At 39.5% G+C, this 23742-nt stretch overlaps 1 protein-coding gene across 9 annotated transcripts in view; it reads left to right on the top strand.

The window, feature by feature from the left end:
- Positions 1–4882: 4882 nt before the first annotated feature.
- pax3b (paired box 3b) overlaps positions 4883–23742 on the top strand; it is a 29464-nt gene continuing 10604 nt past the window's right edge. Inside the window, exons 1-6 of one of the 9 annotated variants that reach the window (XM_027999119.1) lie at positions 4883–5451; positions 5866–6101; positions 6249–6378; positions 6699–6842; positions 21551–21750; positions 22304–22469. In XM_027999119.1, the coding sequence (XP_027854920.1) occupies positions 5367–5451; positions 5866–6101; positions 6249–6378; positions 6699–6842; positions 21551–21750; positions 22304–22469 (961 nt within the window). In that variant the 5' untranslated portion in view covers positions 4883–5366. The remainder of the gene's footprint in view (positions 5452–5865; positions 6102–6248; positions 6379–6698; positions 6843–21550; positions 21751–22303; positions 22470–23742) is intronic. The other 8 variants (XM_027999116.1, XM_027999117.1, XM_027999123.1 and 5 more) reach the window with 8 other exon arrangements.

Genomic DNA, 23742 nt, shown 5'->3' with positions numbered 1-23742 from the left:
AAACAAGCTTTTCATGAGCAGGACAGATAAAAGCCTGGGTGGACTATTCAGCAGCTAACTGCGGATGCATGCATGCGTCACATCATGGGCTTAACCGAAAAGTTCCAAAACCAGCATGACGCATTTATTAAAGATGCCACATTCATGATATATCAACCGTGTATAAGCAAGTCTGTATTTACTGGAAGTGGGGGCTGTTGTATCCAGGTATGTTTGCAAGAAAATAGTGTGTGATCAGGTTCTCAAACTGTGGTGCAAGTAAGGCGGCCATTTTTGAGATACGCAAAATAAAATGTTGTTGAAGGCTATTAAGAAAATAAATAGCAAGCAAGTTAATAATTATTTGGACTTGATGTTCAAAAAAAATAAAAGATGAGTTGTTCAAGCACATCAATCTTTGCTACAAAATGATACAAATAGAAGGGAGTGTTTTGGAAGATCTTTCGAGAACTCTCTGAAGAAAATGAAGCCAACTACAGTGAATTTAGAACAAATGGAATTTCTTGACAACATGATCATACTTTGAAAAACATATCAGACGATGACGTAATACTTGCTCTAAAAAGTTTGAGAACCACTGTTTTACTGCGTAGGTTACAAACTATCTGTAAAAAGATAAATGAAAGGAACCATGTGAAAGTCTGTGAGGTAAACCAAATGAATAAACTCTAGGACAGTATTAAATTATTAAAAGTAATTCTCAATAAAATGTCAGTATGCTTAATACACATGTTGGAAATGTACAGTTTAAAGCATTGCCTTTTTTCCTGTGGAGTCCCCCAAGTTTTTATTCTAGGCCCTGTTATTTTGAATGTAAAACCATTAACTTCTGTCTATCCGTCCGTCCTTCTGTCCATCCATCCATCCGTCCATCCATCCATCCATCCACCCACCCACCCATCTATCTATCTATCTATCTATCTATCTATCTATCTATCTATCTATCTATCTATCTATCTATCTATCTATCTATCTATCTATCTATCTATCTATCTATCTATCTATCTATCTATCTAAAAACATAGATAGCTAGCTAAAATTCATTCAAACATATGAAATTAGCTTTCCTGCAGAATAGTCAACAAAACTTAACAAAAAAAATGTGTTTAATAAAATTATATAATCACCTCCAGAGGCAAATTAAGTCTGTCCATCTTCACTGACACCCCCCACGAGTAGTAAGTATATCAACTATGATACATTTTAAAAAGCAAATATTTATTCTCTTCCAACTCAATATTTTACTTATGTGTTTATTTAATATTTTCTTGTTCATTTGTTTTCTTTTGTCAAAAGTAAATGGGACAACAAAGTTGATCTGTATGGTTGAAACAGCGCCTTCTACAGTCACAGTAAAATGTAATTGGGATGTGAAAAGAATGCTAATTGTTTCTCGTTGCAGTTTTTTTTAAAATGTCCTAATTATTCTTAAAATTAAATTAGAATTAAATTGCATTCTACTTATCTGTCTTGGTCCCAAAATATAAAACTATTTGATAGATTTCTTTTAATAATAATAATAATAAGATCAAAGAACCAATCCTGTTTTTTCATAATGGGGTTCTCATGATCCAAATACTAAAACGTGCTGAGAGAGAAAATTAAGCAGATGTGACTAAAGCAGCAAAATACATTTTTCTAGGATTCAGACTTGAAAAAGCATAACATTACAATAATAATAAGTAGTGAAATTGTTACATTTGCAAAGTTTTTATATGCTCGTTACATGAGTTGAACTGAAAGTCGTATCTACGTCAATACTAGAAAATATATGAAATGATATATTTACTAGCTGTTCACATTCACTTGCAAGTCTCAACATGTAATCCCTATATGAAATTGAAATTAACTTGTTTCGTTATACTCCTACATCCTCCACCTCTAACTTTGGCTAGCAAAGTATGCTTCACCTCATGATTATATGGTAGATGTGAGAGCTTCATGGCTCACAGTGCAACAAATAAACTTGGTATTTATTTAACGCTTTGTCAAAAATCATCATAGTTCTAGATTTGAGTATCTTTTATATGTTCTTGTTCAATTATTTTTTGTAGGGGGCGAAATATATGAGACCACAACTATGAGGTGCAATGAAGAAACAGCTGACTTGAACAGGTTTTAATGATTTGATCTAAACACATCGTATACGCAGGGTGATTTATAGTTTTTAGACCAATATTTGGTGTTCTGCTTTGATAGACACCCATGTTCGTTTCTTACTCTTAAAAACGTAAACGCATCATGGTCAGTATTAACAGGCTAAAAATTTAGAAGACCACAAATATCGACCTCTAAGAGAGAGAGAAAAAATATTTTTAGGTAAACTTTGAGAAGTTACAGTTTTACGACGTCCGCTTCCTGCCTTCTTTTTGTGAATTATTATTAGCATGTGTAAAAGAAATTGATTTATTCAATCAGCATTCTTTGAATGTCCTCCTCCGCGGAGCATATGATGCAACTCATTTATTTCTCATCAGCAGAGATTTCTGACTTTGAGTTTCGTCCCCCGGTAATGGATTGGACACGGAGATTCAGTGTCGCTTTTTAAAAGAGCATCAAGCCTCTATCTCTGTTTTCTATTTGCCCCCTTTGCATGTGCGTGTTTTCCAGTTCGTACAATATCTAGTTTCAGTCAAATCCCTCTCAGATAGCCACACTCGTCAGCCTACACAGTCACGGTTCCCTCTTTTTGTAATATTAAGATAATTTAGAAAATTTCTCTTTGATTTTGTTTTTTTTTAATAAACCATTCTTGCCATTTAGCTTTTAAATGTTGCGTTTATCGTTCGTTCAAAAGGTTAAAGTGAAATGACGCTCAAACACCGTAACATTATCAAACAAAATGTGAAATTAAAAACAAGCGCACACGATAAAGAACTCCACCCGTGAAAATAAAACGCGATTCCGTTTAGCAGATGAAGAGCGCCTAGTCCTATATAGTTTTAACTCACCTTCCATTATCCGCGCAGGTTTTTGACAGCGAACATAACATGTTAAAAGTTGCTCTCTAACCAGATCCAACAAACCGGGGCTGTGTTGACTGAAACCCACTGAGTCTGGGGGACACTACCTCCTCTAGGTAAATGAGGGTGAATTACAGAGGCCTTTGTAGACTCTCCACAGGTGAGCGGAGAGACTCGATCAGGTGTTCGGGTTTTGCAGGATCTCACGACACAATGTGCATAACTATGACTATTCAGGGAAGACTGCCACTGAACAAGTCAGTGGCAATAATGCAAAAGTCAAAAACTTGTCATCGATTGTTTAAGATATGCTTCAGTGTATAAGATGATGGCACTGAACGGGGTAATAGATGCATTTAATCTCCAGTTTTCTACAGGCTGCAGACGTCTCAACACATCGGTGGCATCATCGAAAAGGGGCGGGGGAGGAGGGGAGGGGGTGGGGGGCAATAGCCTCAGTCTCAGTGAATGCATTGATTTGAAATATTGCTTATTTCATTTATTTTCGTATTTATTTATAATGTCATATACTACCTTCATAACATGCAACTTTTAAAGTCCTGGCTCTGGGCTATATATATGAATTGAGTGGCTGATGTTACTTTTTTGGTTATAAACTAAATTATGTAGGAAAGTCCGAACATGAATCGAATAAAATACAATACGGTGCGGAGTTACTGACGGACGCTGAAATAAAACTTTGATTAATTTCCCAGACAGCTTTGGACCGGCTCAGTCAGGCTCAGTCCAACAAACATTTTTCATTAAAAATGTTGGTTAATAAGCTTGTTGGTAAGTAAGCTTGAACCTTACTTTATTTATTTTTTTTATTGCTGTTCATAAATTTGCCTTTTTGTGAATTAAAGCAAGCCTTTGTGCCAGTTCAGAGCATGTAGGAGAGCACTCCACTGCATCAGTCAGATCCCGCGAAAGATACAGGATGCTGTGACCCGTGACCCCATCAAACGCAAGACAACTTCTTTGTTTGTGACGATATTGATTATTAGACATCTTTCGGGGGCAAGTTGCAAGGGCGTAAAAATAAATCCTCCTTTCCAAAGTGGCACTGCGCCAGACAGGCTTTACGGCCGCCCTGGCGTCATACCCTGCTGAGGCGCATGGCCCCCATCAGACTGTTCCTCGCTGGTTGGTGCTGCACTCTGAAGAACCACAATAAATTCCTTGAAGTGCACGCTCTTTGTCGCCATTTGTGTCATATATGTGAGGCCACGGGGAGGAAACAAATTAGAGGTCGCGGGCAATAGCACGCGTAAACACTTCGGAGATGATATTACGCACAGATTGGCGGCATGGAATTCTAATTGATTTCTTTTCTCCTTTTTTGCGTTCATAAATCAGTTCACAAAGCTACGTGGTGTTCAATGAGAAAATATTGCAATTTGCGCTCATAAATAATTTGCAGCAGTAATTATTGGTCTAAATGTGAAGTCTGGGACTAAATCATTAATTTTGTTGGACTTTAAAACGTTGATCTGTTCCAATTTTTAGTTGGTAGAAATTCCATACATGACCCATATGTGTAGTATCGGAGAGTAGAGACAAAATTCACAAAAGAAGAAATGTATTCTACCATTCTTTGTAAATCAACAAAAAAAATTGTTTTTAATGATTATTGCTTTTCACCATAAAGCAATTACATAAAAAAGATCAATTCACAACATCTAAACTGAGTAAAAAAATACTCCACGACACTTTTAGTTATTTAAACAAACATTTAATTGATTTATCATCTCTTGTGCTGTATCATTTTACACAGCACAAGCCTAATATCTTTTTTTCTAGTATCCCAGTGCCTTGAAAAGTGAACTTTATGTATAGATCTGCGCTCTGTGAATTGCCGCCCCTGTCCTGTCCAGCGCAACTATGACTGCGTTTCTGATAGGACAAAAAAGTTTTATGCCTCAGCCAATCCTAGCGTTCCCCTGCGTAACGTTCGTAAGTCTCTCAGCCAATCACAACTGTGAGCGCTGGACAAGCAGGGGAGAACCTCCACTACTTTTGATTGCCCACTCTCACTTCGAACCGGTGTCAACAAACAACAACAACATCCTCGCCATAGAAACGACGCCCTGGTTGCTGTGGTCTTTAAAAACAGAACCCGTTAAGCTGAAAAACACACGCCCTTCAAGTCCCTTAAAACCAAATTTCATCTTTTTGACGTCAGTTTTTGACTCCTTCGGGGGCTGTTGCTGTCCCGGGATACTCCGGTGCTTAGCTGTAGCCCGGAGCTCAGCTAAGCCCTACCGAGGCTAACCGGTGCTAACTTCTCACAAGGACGGAGATTTTTCCATTTACCGACCGACTCCTGCTGCTGTTCGCCGCAGGAGAGAGCCCTCCCCGGGAAAAGAGGAGGTCGGTGCAGACGGTGGGGGTGGTGGAGGTATGACTGCGTTGGCGGGGTCAATACCCAGGATGATGCGACCCACGCTGGCTCAGAACTACCCCCGCAGCGGCTTCCCACTGGAAGGTAAAGCACGTCAAAATGTCGATTTAGTGACGTCGGAAAAAAATTGACTTTTAAAAACTTTCTATTGAAAAGTCAGTCATGGACTCTGTGCCTAAATGGTTATGTAAAGACTAAAAGAAGGACTTAAGTGAACTAAAACGTGTCGGTTAAATCGATTCTTTATTTCTTAAATACACTTTTTCAGATTGGTATAACTGTGGAAACTTCGTGCCAGTTCTGTCCACCTTGTTTTGCAGTTTGCTTTGCTGAGATTTTAGATAAGCTACATTTTTACACACTCACGAAACATCTATTACTCCAAGTGCTACAAGTAGTTTCCTATTCCAAAATAAATAGCTTTTTATTAGAGATCCCGAAGAGACCGGGCTCTATCCTGAGAAGTTCCCCTCATATTTTTAATATTTACATTTACAGTGTCTACCCCGCTGGGTCAAGGCCGAGTCAACCAGCTCGGAGGGGTTTTCATCAACGGCAGACCTCTGCCCAACCACATCCGACACAAGATCGTGGAGATGGCCCACCACGGGATCAGGCCGTGCGTCATCTCCCGACAGCTCCGGGTCTCCCACGGCTGCGTGTCCAAAATTCTGTGCAGGTACCAGGAGACGGGCTCTATCAGACCCGGAGCCATCGGAGGCAGCAAACCCAAGGTAATTTCATTCATATTTTCTTACCTCCAGTCTATCAAAGTAAAACGTATGCATGCACTTACGTGTTGATGCGTCATAATAACCTGTTGATTTTGTAAAACGGCTTACATGTTTGGTCAGCAAATAAAACAACTCTTGTGTTTAAAGCAGGGAACAACGCCGGACGTCGAGAGGAGAATAGAGGAATACAAGCGGGAAAACCCGGGTATGTTTAGCTGGGAGATTCGGGATAAATTACTGAAGGATGGGATATGTGACCGCAACAACGTTCCTTCAGGTAAAAAGGGAAAAAAAGAGAAGAATTTCACGTAATTTTTGGCAGAAATTTTAAAGTTATGTAGCCTATTTTTTTTCATAATTTAAGTACCTGTTTTTATCTTATTTTTTAAAATTTGTTTGTTTAAAAAAATAATAATACAAATAAAACAGTAAAGTATTGAAAGGATCGTTTTTACATAAATATATACACGTTTTAGATAATTTTTCGTCAGTGTAAGTCCAATTGTCAGCACAATTCTTAACTTTTACATATATTTTCACCTAATCTTTATTTTCATGGTGACATCATCAATTTGTTTGAAACCTCCGCTTTTGCAGTGAGCTCCATCAGTCGCATCATGAGGACTAAGTTTGGGGGGAAAGGTGAGGAAGAAGAAGAGGAAGACGAGATCGAGAAGAAGGAGCTGGAGGACAGTGAACGGAGAGCCAAACACAGCATTGAAGGCATCTTGGGAGACAGATGTGAGTTTACTTCTTGAGTTTATATTTTGGCTTGGCGAAATGTTCACGTTTGTTTTGCAATTTAATTATTGGAGAGGCTTCTGTGAAACTTCACCACATTTAGCAAAGCAGTTTGAAGAAGAATATTTGACTAGTAATGTTTCACTAGCTGTGGCTTAAAGTTGCTGGATGTTGGTAAAGAGTGTGGGTCAACCTTTGTGAGGAATTCTTTATCGATCATTTCTCTTCACTAATGCTTTTCCCATGAGGCCCTATACCGTAAATCAAACAGCAGGCGATGGCTCTGTGCGGGAAGGAGGAGAATGCATGTGCGTGATTGTCTGTGTGAGTGTGTTGAGCAGTGGTTTAAAAGCAGTAAATGAATGGCCTTTACAGTAAGTCCGTATAGCCTTTCAGCATATATTCTGTAATGTTCTAGTGTGGCATTATAAACCCATCAACCATTTAATTTCTTCATTCATTATTAAAACTAATCACACTGCTCTTTATTGCTGTGCTTATATAGTTTGAAATCCATATTGAAGACCAGATCAATTTTTATTAGGGCTGCAAACTGTTACAAGCAGTGGAAAAAGTTTTAAAGGCAGAACTGTTTTCATGAAAGAAAACATTTGCTAATGCTAGTGACTCTAAGTAGTAAGTTTTTATGAGGAGTAAAAAATTAACAAGTAAAATGCCAGAGAAAACCATCAGAAATTGCAGATTGAACCTTTTGCTGAATACAAGTAGTTATTCCAGATTTGTGGGACATTTTGACATTTTGCACTCATTTCGTCAAACTTTGCTACATTAGGGCAAATTAGATTGTTTTTGAATGTCATTGCGTTGTTTTTTTTATGCTTGGCTTGCACCACTAGAGTGGACATTTGTGTTGCATGGTGGCATTCTGTAATTTCCATATTATATTACAGTTCTACAAACATACATCTTTTAACATGTACACCTTGCTGTGACTGACAGAGGGAAAAACTGTTAGGGTAATGAGTCTGTCAGAGTTTGCTAGCTTAAAATAATTTAATTTGGTTTATATCCAGCTGGGGGAAAAAAATCAGCTCTGTGAAATTTAAGCAAGATTATGACACTATTTAAATATTAGTTTATAAATGTTTTGTTAAATAATTATTTAGTTTTCACCACGTCTTTATTTTGATAACAGGTCCTACTTAAATCTTTTGAATTTCACTCAAGTTAAATGTAATTTATCAAATGTTGTGTATAGAACAGTAAGGCTTTTATATTTATATGAATCTGTCAGTTTAGTAAGCCGCAGTGCTAATGTCAAGCTTGCTAGCATATCGTGCTTCCTAGCTTTAAAGTTTACATTTTAGAATACGTTTAAATAGTTTAGCCCTATTTCACTGACAGTTTCAAAAGTAGGTGAAATTGTCAGTTTCACATCAAATATTAATTCTGTCTGTTTTCAACAAGATAAATTAACACAATTACATTGATAATTAGAATTTGCCAAACGTTTACTAGTTTTTTCTAAGAATCACATTTCCTCTTTTTTCCATTCTGAAATATTGATGTACATCATTCTCAAATAAAATACATGCAAATTGTCCACAATTTTGTTGGTTTAACTGTAACACTCTGATTTTTTAGTGTATGACTAGTAGCTTAGAAAAAAAACTTTTAACACGTAGCTTAATAAGCTTATGGTGCAAGCAGATCCCCCTGTCAGCAACAAAGTGAAGACTATATTGTTCCCAAAATATTGATCTGTTGGTCAAATATGTTTAAGGCGCCAAATGTCAGCATTTGCTGCCGCTTGCTCCTGCGTCAGTAGGGGAGGAGAGATAAAGGTCCTTGGTTCGAAGAGACAAAATGTCCCCCAGATGAGTTGATCAAACATTTGTTCAACGGTCTCCATCTCCTCACAAAGACACGCCTCGCGCGCACAACGGGACGCTCGCGGATGAACTTGGGAGACAAAGGCTCGCGAGTCCATTTGAGGCTCACGCTTGGGCTGCGCGCGGACAAAAGGCCAGCTTGGAAACAGCTTTGGCCGCCGCTAAAGTAGAAGGAGAAGAAGGCGACCTGCTTAATATTCAGCCAGAGGAATAGAAAGGAAAAGGAGAGTTTCACAGAAAGAGGGAGAGAAAAAACCCGACGCAAGACATTATGAGGCCGCAATGAAGGATGAATTATTCAGGAAGCGCTCCGGCTGCCCCGGCACGGCTCGGAGGACCCGTTCACCGGCTATTTTCATCTACAAAATGTTTTCTTTTAGGGTTCGCCTTAAGAAGCCCGCTGCCATTCAGTTAGGCAATTCAGACTTGTGAAAGCCACCTACAGCCCGAAGATGCGCGCTCACCCCCTAAAACAGTGGCGCGCATGAAAATCCCAGCTGGTGAAATCGGCCACAAAGCTTTAACAAGAAGGCTGTTTCTCCAGCCAACACGAACTTATTTAGAATGTATATAATTCACCAATAAGACACCAATAAAATTCGATAAAATAAAGTAATTGCAGAAGAAAAAAAAGACATTATTGCCCTCGTGGCTTTTAATAAACACTATAATTGCACAGTTAGCCATTCTCAACTGGTCCACAAAACAAAGAGAACTTCTCCAGCCTGATGTAACTCGTGAGCTATCATTGATCCTTTGATGGTGCCCTGGCCTTGGCCTCTCAAACATTAATAATGTCCTCTAAATGATGTCGATATTGTGCCATGTCTCGTTTTAATGACCGAGGGGGGTGGGGGCATTACCGAGTGTTTTCGGTGAATAGGGACCAATGTTCTCCCGGGGAGAACCCCAGTCTGGCCCGTAGCACAGCTTGACAATGGGGGCCCCGGGCAGCCCGTCCTCTGCGCTGCATGCGCACAGCTCCGAAAACTCAGCCGCTTGCCCTCCCCTCTCCTCCCAGCCGCTCCTTTTCCCCTCTACCCCCACTTGCTCTCCTAAATCTCTTCAAGCAGATTAAATCGACTCTTTTATTTCATCGCACTTTCATCTGGAGAGCGACACCGCCCCTCTCCCTCTGTTTCTTTCGCTCTCCGTGTGTCTCTCGGAGCCTGCGGCGCACAGCTCGGGTTATATTTGCGCTGCATCCTCCACGGCGCACAAAGCAAAGTCAATCTAGTTTGTAAAGGAACCTTATTAGGGCGTGTATTGTCAATTTGCGGGTTAATTATGCATATGTTTTGTTTCACTGGGACTGATTTTACATCGAGAGCTCAAACTGTTTACTTTGGAACAAGGAGCCTATTATCTTCCCAGATGATAACTAGCATATTCTCTCCTTTAGGCAATGGAATACCAGCTGTACATAATTAAAGAGATACACAGTGGCCTAAATAGTCATCAGAATGTGTAAACATCATGGTCTGAAAGTCACTTGTTGATTTTTTTTATTAGAAACAATACTTTTTTACAAATAATTTTTTTATGTTAAGTAAAAAAATATCTAAATAATACAAAGTTTGCTTTTAAACTTAAATAATATAAATGTATTTAACAGTAACATCTTACAAATTCTTTAAGTGTTAAACAGGAAGACTTTAGTTCTCAAAAACCTATATACCCCGCTTCATTTTTAGATTTATTTGACAACAGTTTTGGCCCTCCAGGCCCATTTTTAGGGCCCTGGCAAACTGTTAACATCATGGTAATTAACCCTGAAGACAAAGTTAATGATTAAAACAGACATGGTGTACCCGCCTCCACCCTTCTCCACCCTCCTCCTGCCTCACATATTCACAGTGTATCTTTGAGAGTCCAAACTTACTTAGGTGAAATTAGCCCGATAATACAGAGGAGCCTTGTCGAGCGCCAATACACTTACATTTACCCCGGCCGTTTGTATGCACACACATGTCCACACATTCCACTCTGCAATGCAAACAGTCAAAGGGATAACTTTATTTTGGTGAAAGAGGATCCTGGAAAGGGCTAATTGAATAAGCCCAGGATCTTTGAAAAACCCCTACCATGGTGAGCGCAGTCATCATGTCATAATTAGGTTTATTGAGGCACATTCCTTCAATCTGCCTCCATTCTGCCGGCCTCATTGTGTCCACAACCCCAGGCCAGTAGCTCAGGGACAAAAGGGAACCGTGCACAGACAATACATGAAAGAGCTATAAAGATTTAGCCAGCTTTGTCACAGAAACAGAGCGGGACTTTGTTTGTGTAAATAATGCAACTGAATGAGAAACTTAGGTTCCTCTGCCACTTGGGGTGTGGGACCTTGAGCTGCAAATGGTACGAGGGGGGCACAGTCCACATTGGTGCCACAGCAGAGGAGATGAAATAATATGAAGAACCTGCAGAACTAGAGGAGGAAGGAGCAGACAAGGAGGCAAAGATTAGGTTTAGAGCTAAGTGAGGAGATTTATTTTAGTGATGAAAAAGTTTACAGGAGACATTTAAACCTCAATTTTGATTGATGATATTGCTAATAAATGGTTGTTTTCTGGGAGCATTTTTTCCATAGTTTTTGACACAGAAATGATCGATATAAAAAACATTAAGAATCATAAACCCAGCCACCCAAAAACATATACAGTATAATGGATGCATTTGTAGACTAATTTGTAGCCGTTATACAGCAAACAACTAAGTCAAAATCCAAATTTCCAGCTGCATAGGGTATAGCAGTATTTTACACAATGATTTAAAACACACTGATTTAATTGATTTAATTTAAAATAGTAAAGCAATACATTTTTACTGCTGTTGCAATAGTAAAATACCAAGCAGAGCATTACAGTGATTATAAGGCTAACTATAACATTTTACTTTGATTCTGATACAGAAACTTTAGAATAAAAAAACTGTGTTGTACTTTTCAAGTACTTATTACTACATATATATTTTCTGCTCTTTATACTGTAACACAAGTCTGACTTCATATCAGCTTTTAGGCTATCCTCTCTGCAGTTTTAAAATAATTCTTTCTTGTTAATACTGATGGATGGCTCTCTTTAGTTTCCGCATCACTTTTTGCAACCTACAATATTTGTACGAATCTATATGAATTTGCCTTCCCTTTAAGCAAGAAAAAATGAAGCGACCTGTCTGCAGCTATTTAAACAGCAATACTCAGCAACAGGTGGAGGAGGGGAATCACAGCATTAGTCATTTCTCTACACAGCCACAAAAATCAGTTCCCTTCTACACGTTATCTGTCATATCATCAAAAAAGTTTTAGGGTATAGAAATATGATAATTTAATGGTACAAATTGGAAAGAAAAATGTGCACAGTGGAGGTTTTTGGAAATAGAAAAATATGATAATGGTATACATATTACATTGTCATGCCACCGGGTTTGAAATGACAAACATATGCAGCTATTCTGGAGTTCTGAACATGTAATAATCCTTTAGTTTTTGAACATTTGTTCTGCATCAAACGCTGTAGGTCAGTGGAACTGCATTCCAAGTTTGGAATAAGAAAAAAAACAACCTTTTTAAACTGTTTAATGTGGAATTTGTCAGTCTGAAAACATGTTTGCAGTTTTCTGCCTTTAGCTTTTTTACCATGAAGCTTTTTTTTGAAACAAATATGTTTGGGTTTCAGACAAGAGAAAAGTTTATTTGACATTTCGAAGCACTTTTCAGACCAATCATTTGTGTAATTGGGACAGCTGTCAGCAAATTAACTTATATTAAAACTGATGGCCCTGGTATTTTTAGTGTTGCTGTTTTTGTCCCAACAAAATTTGACAAAGACAGGAAAAAAGAAGATCTTGATGAGTCCTATAATAGCTATTGGCTATTACTGGACTCCACCAAATGTGTTGTGAAGAGGGCTCTGTCTGTCCAAGGAGCGGATGAATGTGTCACTCAGAGAGTCCCTGGGCACAAGGGCAAGGGGGGCACAGGGGCCAAGTGGCGAGCACCAAATCACTCTCCTCTACCCTGGGGCTCTCTCCGTCTCCCTAGCCCTCTGCACCCCTCCCTCTCTTCTAATAAGGCCTTGCATGATGACTATCCAAGCATGAAAACATAGTTATCTGCAAATGAATGGCTGCTCTATGCTTCATTAAAGCCTCTTTTTGCTTTCACACTCTTATTGTGACCTTCTGATATCAATTCAAAGGGCAATTAATGAATGCACACCAACTTTGAAGTCAGAACGATTTTCTGAAAGGGCGGGGCCCAGAGAGGTTGCGTGTGTTTAGGCGCATGTGCGTGTTTGAGGGAGTATTTGGGGGCACCCCCTCCCAAATAAATTTGCAGTAGTGCCCCCAGTCTTCACCCGCGACGGACTGAGCCACATTGAGCGGCGAGCGCGCCCCAAAGATGGTTTGAAGGGAGTGAAAGAGTGAAAAGGCTCGGCGAAGGTCAAGTAGAATGGCTGGCTTTCGAATAAGGCCCCTCTTTATCTGCTGCAAGTATGCACCATAGGCCCAACAGTTCAGTTGGGGGGGTGGACGGGGGAAAGAGGTTGTTTTTAAATCTGGGTGAGTGTGTGTTTCAGAAAAAGTAAGGCAGAATCTCTCTTGCATGTATCCGTTTGCTTGTTTGTGAGCTCAATTGTTTCTAACGTGTGCATACGTGCAAGTGAGCTTACCGGGGTCAGGGTTGAGTGTCAAGAGATGGCAGAGGCCAACGAGGGGGCAGTAAACGCAGCATCCACGTAGCTGATGGGGGACAGGCAGCTGTCAATCATCTGACTGATGAAGCCTGACTTTCTTTCAGAGCTTTGTTAACTAATTAGCCTAAAGCCGTCTGAGGGTGTGGGAGAACGGTGGTTAAAATGCATGTTTATGTAGTAGTCATCCCATGTGGGAATATCTTTTCCGATAACCCATAGGTGTACTCTCAAACAGTCATATTTATGCCCTTATTTGTTTATAAACCTAGGTACAAAATGCTGTGAAGAAGAATTAAATCAGTTGAATCTAGAGTTTCACCACTTTCTGAAACTTGATTACAGGAACTTTCTTGTTCCAATATTTGTTGCCAAACCAGGAGTTCCTTGGTAATATTTACCATCTGAGACCTGAGGTAGAAAAAAATAGGAAAATCAGAATTCCCCTCACCCATATGAAATGAACGCACCACTTTGCAGCACATTGCTCTGTTTTAAATATGTTGCTGTTCAAGCAAATGCCTGTGGGAGATAACTCTGCTGCATAAAAAAGATCGCCTATAGGCTCTGGAATAAAGGGAGAAAAAGTCAAACATCCTTTATATCTGTCAACAAATAAAAATGGCAGTGATAGCAAACTGGATTTGTGACATGCCCCCCTCTGTCTGCTGCTGGGATGTTTTTTTTTGTAGTTTAGATAGAAGAAGTCTTTGGGGTCATTGGGTCCCGGTAAGGTCACTCTCCCCCAGCGCTGCACAGGAAACAGGGTTAGAAACACATTTAGCTACAAATGACAGGTAACCACCTACTCATACCCTTCAACATCCTCAAGCACACTCCCTGAAGTCCCCGCTAACAGCAGCAGACTCTTTAAGACTGTCGTCATGTTATGACTCTGAACATAACAAGGCTTTGATTGATGAGAGTTTGCCTTTGTGTGTGTGAGGACATGTGCAGCGTTTTCCAAGCAGTTGCACTACATGAACTTTTCCAAATCTTTTCACATAACAACCACAAACATTTTTTTTATTTTAAATCAACACAAAGTAGTGCATAACTCTGAAAAAGATGGAAATTATTCATTACTTTTGATAATTTTTACAGAGGGAAATCTGAAAAGTGTGGCCATAGTTGTATTCATCCATCCAACATCCCAGCCCCTCAACATGAAGCTTTCATATGACATTAGGTGCAGCCCTGGTTCAAGTTGATGTGCACTGTTTGTTTTTCACCAGGCAAGGTATTTGATCTTGGTCGATTTGTTGTTGTGCCGTCCTACTTTCATTTTCAGATGGGTAGATTGAACAGAGCCCTCTCTGTTCAAAGCTTGGGATATGGTTTTACAACATAGCCCTGATTTCAACTTCCCCATCACTTCCTCTCTGACCTGTCGGCTGCTTTTTTATATCCCTTATGCTGTTGTTTGTTCACTAATGTTCTCTACTAAGCTTTTGAGGCCTTCACAGCACAGCTGCATTTATATTTATAAGGTGAATTCACACATAGGTGGACTGTTATGAACACAGTTGATGGGACAGAAGTTTGTTTGGAAGTATCAAACTAAAGGGAGTGAAATACAAATGCATGTCACACTTTTCTGATTTATCTGAAACGTTTAGAAAATCATTAGTTGGTTTTCTTCTACTTCACAGTTATCCTCTATATTGGTCTGTCACATAAAATCTTAACAAAGTACTCAGAGGTTTCTGGTTGTAAAGTGAGATACGTGAAAATGCCTCGAAGTTATGAAAACTGTTTTCGGCATATTCATCTTCCATGCAGGATGCATATTCTCTCATTTTCAGCACAGCTGTCAATGTAGCAACTTCTTAGCAAGTCAAGTGAGTTTACCATCCTACCACTCCTCCTCCCACACACCCACTCACACACAACAATTCATGTAGACCCACACGCACCATGTTTTTCTTAACCCAGCAGAAAGCGTCACAGATGGGTCCGTAAGCTGTCAGCAAAGCCATTATCCAGGCCAGCATCTGCCTGCCTTGACTTCTATGTACTGTTTAATGCAGTCGACCAGTCACTTAGTCCCACAGCTCTTGAATGGAGGCAGCATGGTCGTCTCCGCCCAAATAAATGCTGCGTTTGTCTCCTCTGCCTTTTGTTTTCTGTGTTTTTTGAGAGGAGTAGGTGGAGAGAAGGGGGAGATGTGTCAGAAGCTTGATTTACCCTCACTATTAACCAAGATACCCCCCCACCACCACCTCCAACCTTTGCCTCTGATGAGTTAGCCGTACGTCCAAACTGTGGTGTAAATAACACGCATATGGTCGGCCAATTCCCAGCGGCCCCACAATCATGCACACATGCATTTATGCTCGGTCTGTACTGTCTCGTGACTCAGTGGACATATTTAAGCCTTTGTGTCCCTGTTCGACCCCCCCACTCTGCCTCTCAGAAATTTGTCAATGCTGAAAGTCTTTCCAATAGACTGTTGCAGCTAAATCCTCGCCTCTTACTTCTCCTCCTTGTTTTCCTCTCCTTTGGGATGGCGTAGCATGGTGGGAGCCATTTTGGGCTTCCTTGGCTCAGGAGAGGTTGTTTTGGCTCAGAGCCCCTCGTGCTGTGTGCCTCTCAGGTCCTCAGTTTGGTTAAATTAAACAGTTTTCTTTTCTCCTCCAACCCCCAACAGCAACCTCCTTTTTTATTTGCAGCTTAATGCTCCGCAGCTCACCCGGGCCGTCTCTCCAGGCCCTTTCGTACTCAGATCATTTGACTCTTTTAAGGCCCATATTTTCTCATATTTGGATGAACTGATGAGAGAATCATATGGTCTTTCCTGGAGAAGAAATATATATATATAGCTGTGTAAATACAGCATTTTAAGATTTAGGGTGTATATACATGCAGGAAGTGATATAAACTATAGAGTGGATAATTTGATTCGCCGTGGCTATGTGGCGGTGCCAAAGTGATACAATCAGATCTCAGGGATAGCGAGACGATGATGGCATACAGGCCTCTGTGAAACCAGAAGTTAGAAAAGCTTTCACCACTATATCTTTAGCTAAACTTCATCCCCTCCATGTTGGAGTAAGCAGGCTAATATACTGCTGCTGATTCAACATCACACTCCATTATCAATAAGGGTAAAGATGTGTTCAAAAGGGAGAGACTTAATTGATAGTAGACGCCTCAGGGCTGACATGATTATCATAGCCCTAAAGTGCATGCAGGATGAGGGGAAAACTGTTGCATGCTGTGTTGTGTAATAGATGTGGAGTATTGCACTCCTTGTGTCTTTTACCCGTTTAAGCAAGTTGTAGAGAACTTCAAGCTTTTGGGTTGATTAGGTTGCTTCCTTGTCACAACCAGCTTTAACATTTGCTGTATTTTAAGGAATTCATATGGTTTTCTTAAGGTACAACCAAACTTTTCATAGTAATAAACTAACATCAAGTGATGAATAATTGCGAAGTCACAATTATTTTACAAATTATAATTTAAAATGTGTTGTTTGTAATTCACAATGGCCTAAAAGAGTCAACAAAATGTAAAAGCCGCATGACAAGAACTAAAGCCACAACAGAAGGTTTGCAGAAATCATGCTTGCACGTTTATCATAACTACCGTTTTTGCATAAGCTCCTTTTTAGCAGGAATTCCATTTTAATATCAATTCCTTTTGATAAAAATAACATTTGACATAACCTCTGTTTAGCATAAATTCAATTTTTCAGGAATTGTGTTTGACATGAATTCCATTTTATCAAAATTCGTTTAGCATAAATAGAGGTTTAGCATACATTCTCTGTTTTAGTATGAATTCCATAAAGCTTATAACAATATTTAACAGTATATATATATAAAATTCTGTTTAGCACACAATCCTTTTTAGTGTTAATTTTGTTTTAGCATAAATTTCCATTCTATCTTTGGTTGTGGCTTTGGCATTTTGTTGGCCTTTATAGCTGATCATAATATTCATCACAATGTGTGGTTTAAAGCCAGTCATTCATATCACACTGAATACTTGGTCCCTTCAGTGAAGCATGACGGTGGCAGCATCATGCTGTATTGATGCTCTCCTTCAGTAGGAATGGAGAATCTGTTCAGAGTTGATGGGAATATAGTAGATAGAGGAAATATAGAGCAATCCTGGGGAAAAATCCTGCTGGTGGCTGTAAAAGACCTGAAACTGGGGCAGAGAACCAACTCCATGCTCCTGTCATGCATCCAAAGTTGTAATGGAAAGATTTATAAATGCATTTCCACGTGTCAGACTGGATCAGTCAACTACCAGATCTAATTCCATCCCATTTGAAAATCAGTGACTAGACTGCTTTGAAGGTGTTCACGGATGTTCTCAATCCAATCTTACTGAGCTTCAGCTATTTTATAAACTAGAGTTTGTCAAATTACATTTTAGTTTTACTTTCACTGTGTTTATTGAAATTGCACAAACTCTGTGAAGGAGTGTGTGTTCGTGGTGTTTTTTCTTAATTTCGTGGGCCATTTGAAGTAATGTCGACCTTTGGCCGTGCAGTATTTTATGTCATTTTTGACTCCCATTCAAATGCAGTTGCTTTTATTTTATGTATTTGTCATTATCTTTTATGATGCAAAAAGTATTTTATGTATATTTTGTTTGGCATTTAGGGTGTTAAAAATTCTGAAAATTTAGAATTATTTGTTATGTGTGGGCTTAAGTTTTTTTGGTTCTCATGAAAAAGATTCAACAATTTTTTTTATTTAATTTTATGTTTATTTCTGGAGCTTAGTCTTAGTGACCCTAAAGAGTTAAAGTACCAAATTTGCTCCTAAAGAAAATTAACTGAATGGAGCTAAATAGAAATGTCACTCTTTAATTTTCTCACATAAATATTATCGCAAAATTTCAATAAAAAGCTTGGGAGTTAGTTGGTGTAATGTGACAACAATTAGGAAAGGCTCAAGGGGTATTAATGCACATTTAAGCTAACATGTTCCAATGTTTTCTTTAAATACTGAAAGATAAATATTTGGAAGTTTTAAAGAAAATACACAAAGTATAGCTTCTCCCTGTTTAGTGTCTAAATGCTCAACTAAAACCAACACAGATGCCCTGACAGTCTATCCTCATGGGTACATTTACAACCATAACAAAACCCCCTCTTACTCCACAACTCCCCCCCCTCAGGTGCTCTTACAGTTCCCTCTGCTAGCAGAGAATTTTCTCTTTTGGGTGGGGTGGGGGGCAGTAAGGCAGGGGTTTCAATGCCCCAGGCTATGCCCCCATCTACCCCACCCTAACCCTCTTTGCGAAGCCTCTTTATGTTTCTCCCCCCGAGCCCCCTCCAACACCTCCCAAGCTCCCCCATGGGGCAGGTGACAGGCCTCCACTGTGAAGGGCTGAGGGAGCCATGACGGATTCCACAGATGGAGCGTGGAAATCGACGGCAAAGACCTCAGCTCTGTGGAGCAACAAAGAGCCCGAGAGTTGGAGAGAGAAATATGGGTGGAAAAGAGGGAGATTGGGGGGGGACAAAGACAGGGTGACAAGGAGGGGGGAGAATAAGAGAGGAGAAGGTGGTGCTTGTTTAAGGAGGGTTGTGCGCCAAAGCACACAAAGTGTTTGTCCGGTGAATGCGATACTGCTCCGATTCTTTTTCTGTTCGTTTTGCAGTATTTGTTGTGTCTGGTGCTCGGCTTCCTGCCACAGATCGTTTTCCTTTCTGCTCAGCCTCTTGTATAAATGCTGCCTCTTGACATCACATGATGCAGCAATCCAAAGTCAAGTGAAATGAAACTAATGAGCCCGCTTTGGTTCTCCCTAAAGCACTTTATCACTGCTAGTCTCCCAAGACTTGAGAGGTGCCACTCTGTCGCTTCTTTTGAAAAGTTCTAGAAACCCCGGTAGCTGTCATAACCGAATGGGTAATTCCAAAGCGATTAAGGATTTTCCTGGGCTGCCTCGGCTTTCCCAAGGCCCAAATCCCTGTGAAATGCTGAGGAACGTGCATGCTGGGGTGGGATTGGGGGAGGAGGAGGAGTAGGACAGGGTGGGCATTCCTTGCGACCTTCCTCTATGCAGGCACTGGAGGGGGAGCCTACAAAAGGCCTCATCTCTTGTTTTTCGGTCGTCCTGTCCAAAACTCCACACCCTGAATTCCTTCCTCACCATCTAAAGCACAAAGCCTAGTCATTCAGAAGTCGAGGAAAAATTTGGCCCCCACACATCAGAGGTTTTACAGGCGCTCTGTGATGACCACATCTGAAACAGATCCAGAAACAGCTGATAGCGTAGAGATGAAACCGTAAACCGCTGCGGTGATTTCAAATTGTCTTTTCTTTGCACCTGTTGGAGTCTCTGCTCATTTGTCCTTCCTGTTAAAATGCCGACATGTTCAGGCAGCATAACGCAGCTAAAACCACAACAAAAACATCCTGCAGGAGGCTTAAGCCAATGTCTCAATTTTGTCCCCCCTCCCACCTCAAAAATATTTTACGTATTGGCCGTTCATGCTTGAAAGTTTCTTTACCAATTTGCTCCTAATACAAGTTAAGTTGACTCCCACAGCTTTTGGTGTTGTGAGGAGAAAATCGCCAAAGGGGAAGAGAGGATCAGTTTCACATGAGGGGCCCCGAGCTATTTGGATTCTCTTGTATTTTATTGTTGCTTCCAAGGGGGGAACTAATACAGTGTTGCACACAAAACTTCCCCTGTGCTGAGGGGGAATTAATTAAGTGTAGCACAAAAAGTGGGCGCTTTGGCCACGGTGAGCTGAGAAGGAAGCCAATGGAGTGTTTGAAGTAGTTAAAAACCAAACTGCTGGATTACAGAGAAGATCTCACAATAGTGTTAACACAGATCTGAGTCAGAAATGAAAAGAAATAAAACACAAAAGCTGCCAAGGCACATTACATCACCAAGCTTCAGGTTATATTGCATCTGATAATTTTTTTTTTAATCAACCATAAATTAGAAGTTTTGTTCAGTGACAATCTTTTGTTTTAAAATTGGTATAAAGTTTTTGTTTTGGAAAAAAAAAAAATGTAGCAGCGGTCTTACACAATCTGGAAAAGTCTGGATAGAAAATTTCTTGTAGAGATGAAATGATCATAATTATGGAGAAATATCTCTAAAATTCCAGTCCTGTGGTCCATCTGTGTGCTTTGTTATCCATCCATCTCATAACACAACACTTTATATGTGAAACACTTTAAACCAGTAACCAAGGCTGATCAAAGTACTAGAGATACTGAAATAAGACGCACAATACATACCCAGTGCGTGAATCTCACAATGGGTTAGAGGCCATGCTTTAACTTAACCCTAGTAACATACAGTGTAAATGTACACTTCCAAAACACTAAATCTTAATTTTTGTCTTGTTTCTGGTGCCTATATCTCAGTGCACTTGAAATAAGACAAGATTAACATAGGACATAGAATATAAGTACTTACGTCAAATAATCTGCCAGTAGAACCAGTACTTTTGCATCAATATTAAGGAATTATTTCTTTAAAACAAGAGCCTATATCTTTCTGAAAAGTTACTTGTACGTTAGTTTTATCCAATTTCAAGTGTGCTAATATATTTGCATTAGAAACTAGACCAAAAATACATAAAAAATATTTTGTGTTTTTGCAGTGTAGTCATTAATCAGAGGGTAGATTTCATCCTAATCCGAACTTCATACCTGAATTATTAAATTATAGTAAGTGAAAACTGTTGCCTCAATATTAAATGATGAGAAATCTACAAACCTGTAAGATTTGGACAGATTATCTTTAATATGAGATGCAAATTGGATTTAGTCTGTGTACTTTAGATCATAAACCCCTAAATACTGAAGTCACAATTTTATTCCTGTCATACAGGATCAAAATAATTTGTCTTTCTGTAAGGTTTTCAATCCACCTGTTGTGCTGACATTATTTGGGTCAATGGGATTAATCTTGAGGTGGGAATATACAGTATTTTTATTAGGTGTTTGGGCATGTGTGTAACACAGAACAAATTTATTTTTTATTGGATTAGATTAGTTTTAACTCCCAACTACCAAAAGGGACAGAGTAAATGCACACTGAAATTTTAAACAAATTTTTTTTCTTTTAAAGTGAGGAGCACTAAATGTCGTACCTGTTCAGAAGCAGTCACCTTCTGCTCATTAAACATCTGATATTTGAGAAATAATCCGTTTTCCTCTCTCCTGAACAGCAAGTCACTCAGACGAAGGCTCCGACGTGGAGTCGGAGCCCGATCTGCCACTGAAGAGGAAACAGCGGCGCAGTCGGACCACCTTCACAGCCGAGCAGCTGGAGGAGCTGGAGAGGGCCTTTGAGAGAACCCACTACCCAGACATCTACACCAGGGAGGAGCTGGCTCAGAGGGCCAAGCTCACTGAAGCCAGGGTACAGGTAGGAACTTTTCTAACTATTTCTGGGACAATAAGACACATCTAAACTCAGAAGTAATTAAATTTATATGAATAATTCTAGTATAAACCGAAAGATTGCAAACATATCTCCAGCTTTTAACACCAACACACACTTGTTGATGGCAGGCATCGCTATCACACACATTCAGACATAAGCAATGTGGCTTTATTTACTCTGTCAGCATTTAAGGACAACCTGCTGCGCTCTATGTGCTCCATCACATTAAATCACAGTCAGGTTCTGGTCCTGATGTCTCAGGGGCCCAATCTGGACCTTCCTATTTATGATCTAGGGCCCAGAAAATTCTCCTCCACAGGCTCCATATGGGAAACATAAACAGGCCCAGCAGGAGCTACACCCATATGGGCTCAGCATGTCAGTCAGTGCAGCCAGCCATGATACACACTTTCTCTCTCACACAGTCTAACACTTTCCCTTTCAGCTTCTCACTCTCTGAGAAGTATGAAAGCATTACACACTCAACAGCAAATAAAACTCAAATATAAGTGAAATAACTGCCCGTCCTTTCCAGGTGTGGTTCAGCAACAGGCGAGCGAGGTGGAGGAAGCAAGCTGGAGCCAATCAGCTGATGGCATTCAACCACCTGATCCCGGGTGGATTCCCCCCCACAGCCATGTCCAGCATCCCACCGTACCAGCTCTCTGACAGCACCTACTCCCCATCATCTATAGCACAGGGTACAAGACAACTGTTAACAATCACTGGCTTTTGATTTTTGTGGAAAGTTTCACACTTCTTTAATTTTTTCATAATTTGTGATTCTGATAGACCAACACAAAATAATGACAGTTTTTAATAGTGTTTTAGAATTTGTATGATGCTGCATGTAACCCATGTGGATGTTGTTTTTCAGGGTGATATGCAGTGTCAGTTTTTTTGGCTTTCTAAAATGTGCAGAAATATTGTTGAATTTGAACAGTTTGCTTAGCAGAAGTATTTTTACAATATCATAACAAGATGAAGGAGGCTAATAAAGACTAATAACTAATACCAATGGCCTTTTGAGTACTATTGACTGAGACTGTCAAATCAGCAATTAATCAATTAATCACATGATAAATTAAAACAAGCTCAATAATTACCATTCTGATAATTAATATTTTTTGAAGGGCAATTTTATTTACAGAGATATCATAATCCATTTAGTTTATGTTTACAGTTGTGTGAAACCATAATTTATGTGGTAATTTATAAAATTATTCTTTTGTTTAATTTGTTTTTTTGGTTATGTTTTATTCTGGATATTTAAAATGTCTTCTAGTTCCAGTATTATGAGTTATTTTCAAAATGATAGTTTATTGGTCTTTGAGAGGGTGAGCTAGCATTACTACACTATATTTAATGTATTATTTGAAAATGGTCTCAAAACAATATTATCGTTTATTGCAAGAATGTCAGGAACAATTTCTCATCCAGTAAAATTTGTTATCTTGGCAGGCCTAGTATTGACTGCAAACTTATGTTGAGATGTCTGTTTGTGATGTGATTTACTTGAGTGACAGAGTTCTTTAATAAGTTTCAAATTTTCATTATTATAATTTTCAGCCAGTGTTAACTTCCAGATTCACTGCATCTGGCTTCTTCTGGAGCAGAATTATGTTTCATGTCTCATATCAATAACATAAAAGTTGGATAAAATGTGACATGACCGTTGGGACTGCAGACGCTTTGAAAACTATATACGTATTCAATTTAGTACAACATATGGAAGTGGCTGAAATCAGATTTTTTTTGTGTGTGAAAAGATCAGAATTGGGCCGTTCAGATTGCCGTTCAAAGTCGGACAAAAAATGCGTATTTGGGTTGAATTTGCCTGTTTTGTGCATGTAGCCTCTGATATGTCTGCTGTGTGGTGTTATGGGATGCCAGCACAGTGACCAGACTGCAGCTGGGGAAAACTTTTTCTTTTTAATATCCGTTAGGCTCCCTGTAGACACCTGACTAATCTCG

This window comes from Xiphophorus couchianus, chromosome 18, assembly GCF_001444195.1.
Source record: "Xiphophorus couchianus chromosome 18, X_couchianus-1.0, whole genome shotgun sequence".
Classification (NCBI taxonomy): Eukaryota; Metazoa; Chordata; class Actinopteri; order Cyprinodontiformes; family Poeciliidae; genus Xiphophorus; species Xiphophorus couchianus.
The sequence above is the reverse complement of the archived record's forward strand: the minus strand, read 5'-3'. Positions and strand labels throughout refer to the sequence as shown.